General features: G+C 33.2%; 1 protein-coding gene across 1 annotated transcript; it reads right to left on the reverse strand.

The window, feature by feature from the left end:
* Positions 1-11,188: 11,188 nt before the first annotated feature.
* On the reverse strand, positions 11,189-12,349 carry LOC134839697 (interferon-gamma-inducible GTPase 10-like). Its single transcript, XM_063855321.1, has one exon. It carries the CDS (start codon positions 12,347-12,349, stop codon positions 11,189-11,191), a length of 1,161 nt encoding a protein of 386 aa, XP_063711391.1.
* Between the last annotated feature and the right edge of the window lie 1,222 nt (positions 12,350-13,571).

Consider the following 13,571-nt stretch of genomic DNA (forward strand, 5'->3'; position numbering starts at 1 on the left):
ATTCTGGTATTTTGAAATTTTAAAAATTCGAAGTATGACGTCATATTTCTGAGAAACGTCAGAAAAGGCCATTTTGGCAGAAAACCGAAAAAAAACACAACAATATTAGTTGCGATAGCGTGAACAACAAAAATTGTGCTTGAAAAACAACAACAAATTGCAGAAGTAGCAGAGACCGCTCCGAGTTGCAACTATTGTGTCGCTAAAATAGTTGCAAGGCCGTTGCGAACAACGGTGAAGGGTGGAAAACCAGCCTTCCGGAAGGAGAATAAGAGCCTTATTTCCCCGGATTCAGGAATCCGGAGGGGTCTCGGGACTGGAACTGATAGTGTTTTATATAAACTTTTAGCTTCCCTGTCATGTCCTGAGTTGAATTTAATTAACATCTGAATTCATTTTGCTAGGATGAGAAGCTAGGAGTTGGGGGAAAGGGTTGATCCATCTTCGATGGAGATGATGATTTTTATCTACTGAACAAAAACAATATTAATTCAATAAGTAGTTGTAGCCCTGTTTTTAGGAGTGACCTCGTGGTCTGGGAATACTGAGACCCAGCCATGAGCTCACTATTTCTGCATGCAATCTAGTTAATTTGAGTGTTTTGACCGAAGCCGAAAGCAGTAACGTTTTTGTCGACCCGATGTTAGAAAGACCACCGAAAGTACTGGCTCGGTAGAGATGGTTAAGAACATGTAAAGCTCTGTTTAGACGTTAGCCAGTCGTCTTAGGACTTAGTTTTATTTTCCGTCGATATGTATCTTCCGGTCGAATGTTACACAGTTTAAAATTTCAGTAAGAAAGTGAAGGGGTCTAACAAGTTGGCTGATTTTGCCCCCTGGGTTTTGTTTTATTCGGAAACTTTCAAAAAAGTTTGTATGGTTATCCACGATTGCACTGCAGAAAATAAAAATCATCATAAGTCGTTATACCAAACATATTTCATCATAAAACCATCATAAGTTATGTCAATTTGTATCTAGAATGAATTATCGCCTCAATTGATCTGTCGAGAATTCAACTCAAAATATCACCGCGAAATGATATTTATCCAATCTTTGTAAAGTTTGATCGAGTGATGATCCGGGTAAAACGTAAGAAAACTTGCATTATTGGATGAAAAAAAATGACTTTTTGAAAAAGGTCAAATAAAAAACATTTGAATTGCCTCGAATTATTCTTCAGGAGAAAAAAAGTTCCGTGTGGTTTCCTTATTGATGAAATAGATGTAGATTCGTTCTTTTTTAACAATTTTTTGGACGTTTATGTTGTCCAAAATAGAGCTCTCTGACTAAGCAAAGGCCCATTCAGTAAAACTTACTCAATCGAAGAATTTTTTTAAGAACCGAGTATTGAGTAGCAAAGCTTTAAATTTACAGCTGAGTTACACTTGACAAGGAAAGAAATTCCTCTTTTGGAAAATTTGAAATTATTAAAAAAGACTTATGATAATACTTCAAAGACTCTTTTTACCCACTACCCAGTTCCATATTTTGTCAAAACTCCCCAGCTAAAATCTTTTTTCCTCCGTTTCTTTAAAGATTTTTAAATTCAATTTTTTGCTTCATAAGGTCTTTGATAAGTTTTCCAGAGATTTGCTTTGAAAAATTCATCAATTTTTAGCTATCCTCTCAATTTTACATCAAAATCAAAGAAATTCTCATTGATTTTATTCAAAAAAGTCCAATGAGTTGACAAGGAAATGCTGACTTTATGATATTTTTTTTGTGATTTGTTTTGAAAGTTTTTCTTATTTTTACAGCCAACACCCAGTGGTCATTTATTTTATCGATAGGACAACCTGTAATCGATTTCTTTTTTCCGTGAGAAAAAAAGGGATCAGTGGAAAACCCAATTACAATCGAAGAGGATGAGGTATTCTCTGAACCCAGGACTCCAGTGAGCGAACCACCAAGACAACAATCGGCGATGGAGGCAATACCAGCTTTGCGCTTCCCTCGGAACTTGCAAAACTCTTCAGCTGCCCCACAGCTCTTTGAATTGTGAGTAAATTATTTGTTGTCTTAAGTTTTGTAATTTAATTTTTTTGGGCATCTGTTATTTTTATTTTTATGAGATAAGAACAAAGAGATAAGGCAAGAAGTCATAGGAAAGTTTGTTGGATCAATTTTGCACACGGATTATAAATCAAATAAATTTTGCAATTGGCAAATGTTTCAAAAAACGTTTTTTTTTGCAAACATTGTAAAAAAAAATTAAGTCAGCGATAACATCGTGTAAAACTTTCTTTTACATTGTAAACATTCCTTTACATTGTAAACGTGCAAACATTGTAAAAAAAATAAATCAACGATAAAATCTTGTAAAAACATTCTTTGAAAGCATGATAAAATAATCATTACAATTTCTGCACACATAGTTTTTAAAAAAACTCGAAAAAATTTGTATTTAACTCAAATTTTTATAAAACTTTTGCACACTTGTTAAAAAAATCAAAACAACTCTTGCATCTTGTAAAACATTTTCAGCAATTTTAGCAAATTTTTGAAAAAATAAAATCAAAGTTTGCGTCTTGCGACGAGTTTTGCACATGTTAAAAATCAATGGAATTTTTTCGTTGATAATTTTTTAAATTTGAAATGAAATTAATTTGACAAGATTTTTATAAACAAAAATTGAATCATTGCTCGAAAAATTGACAGGCTCAATTTTTACAGAACCAAAAGGATCAATGAAACAATCAACAATTTTCAACAAATAAGACTCATACTTTAAATTTTGAGCTTCTCGCGTCCTTTCCAAAAAGGCTGATCCAATTGAATTTGATCAAAAACTTCACTTTCTGATCAAAATTTTTTGGAATAAACTCTGTATTTTTTAAAGTATTAGAGTATAAATACAGTCAACAGTTTATCTAATAATTGCAAAATTTATCGAAAGATGATCCGATTAATACTAAGTGGAACTTGCAATTCTCCACTGAGCAGATTGATGAGTGGTTAGATACACAGTAGTCTCGAGTGACAATGAACTTTTCATAGAACTTTACTGAGACAGAGATAAAATGAGATTTTGCGTTGTAATCCGAATAGAAAGTTGGATATGCTTGACACATAGCAGATGCCATCACCTTGACACATAGCCGATGCTGATGCCTGAGAACAAGTCTTGAAGCAAAATGCCTATGCCAAATATAATTTGAACAATTACAAAGAACTCTCCCAATGTTCAATGTTTGTTTAGAAATGCAATTGACTAATTTTAACAAGAAAAACAATTCAAAATTTCAATAAGAAAATGATGGGTACAACAAGTTGGCTGATTTTGCCCCCTGGGTTTTGTTTTATTCAGAAACTTTCAAAAAATTTTGTATGGTTATTCACGATTGCACTGTAGAAAATAAAAATCCAAAACTTGGATGAAATTTTCAGAAACTTTGATTTGATTAAACATGACATTTCGTCAAATACAAAAAAAACTAATTTCTTTGTATATGTATTGTTTTGGACCCAAAAATCAATTTGAAAAAAAAATTGACCAAAAACTTCCTTTTGTTGGTTTAAATGGATCCAGAAATTCCTGTATGGATTATTTTCTTGCAAACTCACAAATCTTCAGACTTCACAGACTTCAAGCAATTCTATATGATGCAGCTAGATCTGTGGAAACCACTACGCATAAGGGACCTGGTTATTGTTAGGTTTTGCCTAGATATCCAATTTCTTATTTTCTCGGTCACGTGGATGGATTGCTTTTTTTGTTTATATACTAAATTTTTTGCTTAATCAGTATATGCATTAACATTTAACATCTTGAATCTGGTTGTTTTGGATACTGAATGTTTTCAAAACAAAATAAAGAAAGAGTTAGGAGTTTATAAAACGGAACAAACTGTGAGACATATCTTTCTCCCTGCCAAAAAACTCAAAACACCATCTCAATCTATGAAGCATATTCTTGGAATCAATTGAAGCTGTGGTTATCAAAATTATACTGTGCTTGGAAAAAAATTGAAAAAAATTGTTGTTCGAGAAACCAAGTTTTTTGCAAAAAAACTATGAAAAACGTAAAATTCTGTCAGCAAGTTTGGAAACACAGTTTACAAACTTGGATGACTACGCATGCCCAAATGACAGGTTTTGATTATCAAAGATGAAGAACGCGATTGGAGGTGTAGCAACTACCCATTTTGTCATGTGCAGAAAAAAAAGTTGCAGAAAGAAAAGCATTTGCATACGAAAAATGGTCTCGAATTTTCTAATTAAAAATTGTCAGTCATATAAATCATATTGTATTATCTTGTTTTTTTTTAAATATAATTTTAGTCATTATCAGTTTTTTCATTCCAAAGTTGAGATGGGTGACAATCAAATAAATTTGGGAAATTTTGTTTTTGCTGGGAAGAATAATTAACGAAAGTCATGGATGTTTTCGGACGTACGTGTATTAGATCTCTTTTAGTTTCTCTTTGCAAATTTAGACATAATATTAGCTTAATACTAGCTTTAGACTTATTACTTAGACTTAATACTAGCATGTGCAATCGTTCGAACATTGTTATCCGCTACATGGGATGAAACAACTGTTTGGGTTGCAGTTTTGTGAAATTTATTCGGTTATATTGTACTTTCTCCAAAGATAAGAATGAAACAATTTCTAACAAAGAACCTGTTTTTTATAAATAGTTCGGTCCATTTGGAAAAGGGCATCTTATTTTTGATTGATTGAAAATTGGCTCATTTGAACCCCCATACCTGACAAAATTGACTTTTTTTGTCACAATATCAACCTCTTCACGGACAAATGCAAAGAAAAAAATTTATCCAAGGTAGGAGTTGATTTTGATGATTTTGAGCTTGGGATTGAATCCCTTCCCAATCATAGAACAAAATACTTGTTAAAATTTGATGACTCTTGTGAAGGAAATTCAAATTGTAAAAATTTGTAAAAAAAAAAAGGATACTGCTGGAAGAAATAGGGGACTGAAGACAAAAAATATGTTAAGCTTAACTTGTTTCATCAAAGCAAAATGGGAAGAGATATAGAGCTTCAAAATACACAGATATTTTTGTTCAAGTCATGAGAAATGTTTCACAAATCGAAACATTGAGCCAACAGCTCGGTCTAGGATCTCAATTGAAATGGTGGTATGAAGATGCTACATCTTTTCCTAATGGTCAATTACTCAATGATTTAACTCCAGCAACAGTTGGTTTGCTAAAGATATTGCACAAACAGTGGTTCATTTCCATTAAAAATTTGTTAAACAGCACTAACAGAAACTAAATTTTTGGACGATGAGCATACAAAACGTCTCTATACTCTAATATTTTAAAACAATTTCCCAAAACTTCAAAAGTCTTTCATCCTCCATTGTCAAAAAATTTTTTTTTCAGTTCTTCAGCGAATGTCTAGTAAGTTTGCTACGAGGCGAGCTACAGGATCTCCGAAAAAAAGACGTGGTCTAATATTGAAGAGAAAAACCGGAACTCACACTAAGAAGAACTTCATAGCACAAAATGAGAACTTTCTTAAGCTCGTATAAGGCATACAACTAATATCTCATATCAATTTTTTTGTCAAAAGAGGATTGACAAAAAATGAATCAGTTTGTACTGATTTTTTATTCAGTTTATCAATCAGAAAGTACGCTTTCAAAAAAACTAAATTTGGAACAAAAGCATGAAAGAGAAGAAATTGTACCATTTTGATTCTTTTTACAGTGCTGTGAATTCGAGGTTAAAAACGAGTAACGATAAGCATCTTAATCATTTACTTTGAATTATCATAGAATTAATTCAATTCAGTCAAAAATTAACGTATTAGATCAACGAGACTTAAAAACATTTTTTGCAGACTTTCTTATTTGCAGATATTTACTCTACCATTTTGGAAGCTACTTAAAATCCACCTAAACTTGATATCAACAAGAATGCAAATGCCAAAGACGGAGGAACTTGGATCCCTTTCAAAATCTGAGAAATTAAGCCTGAACAGATTGTATTGTGGGGGTAGATCACAAGCGGTTTGTCAAAAAAGAAAGTAGAACAGTTTTACAAAGCAAGACATCAAATACAAAATCTGGCCCTCCAATCAGACGTTTCGGAAGACTTCAAGTTTTGCAAAATTCACCAAAGAAAATTGGTGTATGGACTTGGCTTTAGTGGACAAACTAGCAATTCAAAACAGTGGAATCAAACTTTTATTGGTTGCTGATGAAGTTTTGCAGAGAAAAATTGCAAAGAAAAAGGATTGAAGCTTAATCAACAATCAGTGAAACAAAATCTGCATTTGCAGAAAGAGCCATTCAATCAATAAAACACACAATTTTCCGCTACATAGAAGAGCATGGTGAAAAATTCGATCATATGCTACGTCAATTGATATCTACAATGAATTGTTGCCTCAATAGATCTACTGAGAATTCAACTAGAGATGTTAAGAAGACTGATTTCCTCTCAATTCTGTACAATAAACCTCTAACAAGGTATGGTAAGCCAAAATTCTTAAATGGAGATAGAGTGAGAATTTCAAAGAATGATTTTCCTTTCCGAAAAGGATATAAACAACAATTTACAGATGAAACTTTTGAAAACTTTGCAATATTTCTAAAAATCTTCCTACAAAAGATCTCGACAAAGAAGAAATGAAATTAGGGACAACCTTAAGAAAAAGAGCTGAGAAAATATTCAAATTATAGGTATATTTTTTTCTATCGATCTGTTGTCACCGATATTTCACAGTTGAGCTAGTTTCTAACGCTTCTTTTAATTATTTTCCGAAAAATAATCTTATTTTTTTTATAAATTTTCTACACGAACAAATACATTTGAAAAGAGAATGGGAGGTGGCTATTTCAAAAATATCAGACCATTCTTTGTACCAAAACGTTATTGAGGGAACGTTAACTTTCCTAGACGGCAGACGGCAGAGAGAGTTCTGAGGAAAAAAGAATGATTGAACCGATACAAATTGAACAAGAATTGTATCCAAGTATTGTTGATACAGTTGTAGAAATGAACAATAAGTATCGAGAATGTCTAGGTGATCAGGTTTTTGAATTTAACGGAATATATGTATCAAAACATAAAATTACACAAAAGAAAACCATTCATTTACCTGAGGATCAATCATTGTTTCTGATTTATTTTTTGTTTGAGTCACATTTTTAGTTGTGATTTAGAACAAAAGTAAACAAGGGTTATAGTTAGTGGAAAAAAACCGCATTATCCTCAGTATTCTTACGACATTATAAGAATGCATTCTATGATGATATATAGTGATATTATAGAACACAACATAACCGGTGATACAAAAACTTCCTTATTGCTTTAATTCAATCATCTCCAAAGTAAAAACTGGAGATAGTTCAGGCTAAAAAATTCCTTTGTTTCCGTAGGAATAACACGAGTTGTTCTCTTGTTCCGCAAGATTTCGAAAAATACTTTTTGATTTCTACTTCAAACGAAATGGTTGCTCAAGATTTTTTGGAGACATGCGAGACAACGTGGAAAAAATTTTGATGCTTTTGTGCAAACTCTTAGGAGAACTGCAACCCCATTTTTGAAAAACACATAGTACCAGCTACAAAAAGAATTGCAGCAGGTTTTTTTGAAATTGCAGCATCAGAGATCGGAATAGATGTCACTGGACGAAAAACAACACAAAGTTTATGCAAAGGATCTTGGAACAAAAACAGTTCGGAAACAGTTGGGATGTGGAATAATGAACTCCAATCGTAGAACTAGTAGAACCAGATGCCTTTCTCAAAAAGTAGATTGAAAACCAGTCGCTCTCGCAAAAAAATTTTGACAAAACATAATGAGCACAAACCGAAGTAGTCATTTCCGGCACGGAGTTTTTGCAAATTCTTCTTCGGAGATTTTGATAGAATCCAAGCTTTGGAAACAATTATATCGTCTTATACACAAGAAGTATTACCTCGTACTTCGCTACATGAAAGCAGTATTGAGTTTAATTTCGAAAGGGATCGCAATCTCTATTTGGATAAGCGTGATACTCATCTAAATTTTTAGCTTCAATTATCAAGGGAAGGTTGTTTGATGCTTTCAAGAGAAAAAAAGCAGAACATGCAAAAGATCTTGGAACAAAAACAGTTCGGGAACAATTGGGATGTGGAATAATGAACCCCAATCGTAGAACTAGTAGAACCAGATGCCTTTCTCAAAAAAGGCGATCGAAAACCAGTCGCTCTCGCAAAAAAAATTTGACAAAACATAATGAGCACAAACCGAAGTAGTCATTTTCGGTACGGAGCTTTTGCAAGTTCTTCTTCGGAGATTTTGATAGAATCCAAGCTTTGGAAACAATTATGCCGTCTTATACACAAGAAGTATTCCCTAGTACTGAGCTACATGAAAGCAGTATTGAGTTTAGTTTCGAAAGGGATCGCAATCTCTATTTGGATAAGCGTGATACCCATCTGAATTTTAAGCTTCAATTATTCAAGGGAAGGTTGTTTGATGCTTTCAAGAGAAAAAAAAAGCAGAACATAAAGCAAATGCGAGGATGGTTTAGATGAAGAACCAGAACCTTACTTAACTTATATAAACAATTAAGTTTTTTCACCTTTATCCAAGTGTGAAATTTGTTCAACAAAACAATGGCTTACAACACCAATGGATTAGATGCTTATGAGGCACAAAAGTCGAACGAATTCAAATCGTCGGCTGTGAGTTCTAAAGGAATAATTGCTTGTCATGAATTCAGTTTTGAAGAATTTCCTGATGCCTTTGATATGCATCCGTTCACTGATAGTGACTTTTCCTTAGGAACTGGCATAGCTTTTTCACTGTATGGGAGGCTCGCCATTGATTTGTTTACTTGCAGAAAATTGTTGCTACCAAATACCAAAGTTCGACTTAAACTAATTCGAGTTGGACTTTGTTTTTTTTAATGCAAACTGATGATTCAAAAGTTCGCCTGGAAACTGTTGATTGTTCGCTGTTTACCAGAAGAACTTTAGTTGCTGTTTCTAATAATCATTACTTGCAATGGAATCTGGAAAAATAACCTGCTCACCACAATTAAATGGAAACTATAGCAAAAACCTTTATCATTCCATCTTGTTAAAACCGATTGATAAAAGAACATTTATTGATTAACGCTCCAATAAGAAAAATTGCTGTTGCGATGAATAAAAACTCGGCTGATGCGGGATCTTTTTACTAAAACCTTTTCAACTATCAACAATTTGGTTTAAGAGAGCACAGAATTATTCGGGAAGGAGGAACAATTGTTTCAATAGATACAACTTCTCCTTATTGTCCTTGTGTTACAATATTGAGAGAAATGCAGTTTAACCAAGATTTCACAGCTCTTTCTACAAAAGATTTTCAAAATCAATAACTTTTGTTTTTGTATTGTCTTCACTACGAGATGCCGCTGAATATTTGCATTATCCAGATTTTAGTGTGGAAAGCTTGAGATTAGGTAGGTTTTTCCAGTTTCCTCTGGATCAAGTCTTAGGAGAAAGACCATCAAATTTTCAAATTGATAAAACCGGAACAGTAGCTAAAAAAGTATTTTTTTGAGTTTTTAGGTTCCTATAAAAACATTGTAACTTTTTTGGGACTTTTCATTGTTATTGTCTCTGTACTATCTATTTTGTTTTTCTTCAGGCTTAAATCTCCAGAAAAAGTAGAAAATGAACAGTGTTAAATTAAAAACCCGAGAAAATTCTTCACCCAGGCTAGAAAACAGTGTTCAATAACATTTGTCAAGTTCATAAGACTTGTGTATGGGACTTTGTTGATTCAATATTTGATGCGTGTAAGTCACTAATCTTACCTTTTTTAATCATGAAATGCATTATCAAGCTATCAATTTCTTTGTTTCAGATGTAAATCTTCAAAAAACTGCGATGATGGATAATATTTTAATTCTGAAAGTTATTGAAAAGATTGCTGAGCTGAAGTACATGGGATCTTACTTCTCTGATAAAGTACCTCAACCATCAAAATACGCTTTTGCGATCATCAACTCAGCTGCAAGTAATGATAGAGGAGATCACTGGATCGTGATTGCTTGACTGGACAAAGCTTAATAATTTGCTGATACTTTGGGTCGAAAATGAACAATTTATTCCCTTCTAGCAAAAGAGTATTGGCGAATGGTTCCCAGAAAACTGCAAAAAACTGATATTTTGTGTGGATTTTATTCAATTCATTCATCATTTCTACTTCTTAAATTCTATCAGAGAAAGTTGAATAATATTCACGGTGAGCATGTTTTGAATTTTATAAGTAATTTCATGTAAAACGGCATTTTCAATTGTAAGTTTAAATTATGGTAGTAAATTTACTGTACGATGAAGTGATTTTTGTACTTTCTTTATAAAATAGTTTTTTTTCTCAAAAAAAAATCGATTTTTTGAAGTATCAGTAGGATTCAGCATTGTTTTAGGTAGATAGAGCACTTTTCCAAAATAAGAAATTATCTATCAAAAAATTTATAGGTCGAGTTATACCAAATGTTATCGTGTTATGAAGTTTTTCTGAAAAACGTTTCAAATTTTTTTGATGAAAAATCTAAGTTTTTGCTCAAAAACTCTTACCATTGAATTACCATGAACCAAAAAACTAATTACAGGACGTTCATTTCACAAACTAAACGTAATTATTCATTAATTGTACGCACGCCGAAAATTTTGCGAAAAAACTAGACACTTCTACACAAAATCCAAAAAAATTATCTTGTTTTTTACCATTCTCTTACCATTACGGAGACCGTGAAACCTTGCCAATTATTTTCCCTATCTTAATACTTTGTAGACTTTATACCCAGTGTGCAGACATAGCATGGAAGACCGGAAAGTTAAAACGTATCTTAATACATGTGTTCTATTGTAATCTATTATAATGGATTATAATGATTAAAAAACAATGACAATATGATTCAATCCATTTTTAATGTATTATAATTGAATATAGTCGAATATAATGGATTAAATTGATATAAAAAATACAATAACTACCATTTTTGATTGGTTATAATAGGTTTTTTTGTAATTTTACAGATACTGACTATCAATTGACAATATAATCAATTGTTATCCATGGAACTCCAGTGCGCAATTTCCAGATTTCGCCTAGAATTCGGCATCAATTTTTTTAGATGCTAATGAAAATGTCGAGTTTGAATTGAACAACAAACACCTCAATCATATGAAATTCTGCATTTTTCTTCAAAAGTCAAAACACTAATTCGACTATTGCGTACCTGCGATGACAGCACCAGTTGAAACAGCAGTCACACCAACACCAACACCAACACCACCGAGTACGCCAAGTGCAACTATACTTGCCGCGGTATTTTCCACTTCTTTAGTCGAGTCTGTTGGCCGGAGCTTGTCCGCCTTGTCGCGGATGAATGTCAACCCTGGATCTTCTCCTTCAAAGTGGTTCCTGACGATAACTTCGAAGTTTCCTTTTCCTTTTGCGTGATGGCGAGTAAATTCTTCGATGTCTGTTTTCAGTAGCCTGAAGGTTTGTTGATACAACAAAACTTCTTCCACGATCAGTTGCTCCGATTTTTTCTTGCAAAAAAAACTGGATAGCGGAATCTTATCACGCTTTGTGCAAGCAGCTGCTACTTTTGGTATTCGCGACTGCAGGGCACTTAACTTTGCCTTAGCGACAACTTTGCCATTTTCCTTCGCATGTTTTAGCAACACGAGCTTTTTGGCCTCCGGGCAGTCTGTCAGTAGATCATCTCTCAATTTCGGCATCTCAAATTTTCCTCTTTCTGTCCCATCAACTAAGTACAGATTGAAATCACTTCCTTCTTCCAGACATTTTTCTTTCAACTGTGTGATCAGATTTCTCCTGGTTGCGTCAATTATATTTTGTTCTTGTTTTTTCTGTTTTTTCCCCTTCCTAACTGTCTCATCAATATGAGTCCTGACTATGTACCACTTTATTTTCATCTTTTTCGCTCCTGCAATCAGCCTGTTTGCATCTGTCGTTATAACATCACTCAGAGCAATGATGAAAAAATCATATTCAATATCTCCCTTTGGGTTTAGCGCCAAATCTTTCGCTCTGATTGTTTGCCAGTATCTATGGAGAAGAAACTCACTACCATCAACTCCTGGTAGATCCCAAATTTTTATTCGTTCGTTTTCAGGATGTTGGAAATCACGTGGCTTAGTTGTACACACTCCAGCCTCGTCCACCTCCGCAGCACCTTCGGGCAAGTCGCCATTTTCGTCAATCTCATATCCAAGCAATGTATTGATGAGTGTAGATTTACCCGCTTTAGCTTGTCCAATCACACCAACGTTGATTTCTTGGCTGCTCCATTCTCGAAGAGTCTCCAAAGATTGATTGAAATTTTTCTCCGCTTCACTAATCTGGTGATTTGAAGACATAACTAAGCACATAAGCAGTGTACCTAAACTAGGCGTTTCTCTGTGAAACAATTCGCAACGAGATTCGAGGCAAAATAGACTTGCATTAAAATGCTTCTGAGACCCGAATTTTTTTTTAAGAAACCAATTTTTTTTTGAGATTTCGAGCTTTTGCGAGATAGTGCAAAGTTTAGACCAACAAGGACCTGCCAGAGTATCTATGTTCTTAACAAGCATATATGTTACTGCGCAAGTATCCCCGAATGTTCCGACCCTAGTCTTATAAATTACAAAAGTAAAAATGATGAAAAGTTTTTCAAATTGGAGTCGTTTTTTTTGCTTGGTGTAATAAAAAAATGAAAAAAAAACGTAAACTGGTTAATACAGAAATGACTTGAAAAACAAAATTATTGGTAAGAAAATCAAAAAAAAAATAATTCAAAACTCAAAAAAAAGTTGGTTTTCAAAATCGTGCTCAAAGTAACATCTATTAGATTTCAAGTTATTCGAAACTCAAAATGAAAACAAGAAAACGCAATACAACACCAATTAGTGGATTTGTTAGAATAAAAATTAATCTTGAATTAATCCTTTTCTTTCTCAGACCGCTTTGGGAGTAATTGTGGATTATTTCTAATATAAAACTAATTTTTTGAAAACCTCAGTTTTTTCAAATCAATTATTTATGTGCAAACTCGAAAGAGTCGTCTGAGAATATCAAAAAATCACATGGTTTTTTTTTCAATTGATTTTTTTTCATTTGTAGAGAATGACCAAAAGCCTTGTTAGCACTTAACAAAAATTAACAATTTCAATGGGTTTTTCTTTATTTTAAATAATTTTTCGCCCGAAGCCTTATCAAAAGATCTTTTTCTGTTTTGAAACTATGAAGAACTTCGGCGGAAATATATCAAAATTATCGGATTATTGTTTCAAGTATTCAAAAACGTGCTACAAAAGTGGCAGATCAATTGGGTACAATTTCTGTTCTAAATTTAAATGAGGCTAGTAAGTGATTGAAAAATTGAACAAGAGACTTATTTATGAAACAGTTTGTAACTATTTCACATACAACCAATCATAAAAAACTATCACGTTGACAGGGAGGATGCTTCATCATATTGAACGCAACCATTTTTCCAGCCTTTGTGAAACTGTTCGAGTAACGATTCCCTCCGAAAACATGTAAGAAAGGGTTAACGAGCGAAACAACGGAAACCAGGCAATACTGAGGCGGAAACAA

Source organism: Symsagittifera roscoffensis, chromosome 1 (genome assembly GCF_963678635.1).
Source record: "Symsagittifera roscoffensis chromosome 1, txSymRosc1.1, whole genome shotgun sequence".
In the NCBI taxonomy this organism is placed as follows: Eukaryota; Metazoa; Xenacoelomorpha; order Acoela; family Convolutidae; genus Symsagittifera; species Symsagittifera roscoffensis.

Coding starts and splice junctions, on each gene's coding strand:
- LOC134839697 (XM_063855321.1), bottom strand. CDS start 12,349: ATGTCTTCAAATCACCAGATTAGTGAAGCGGAGAAAAATTTCAATCAA.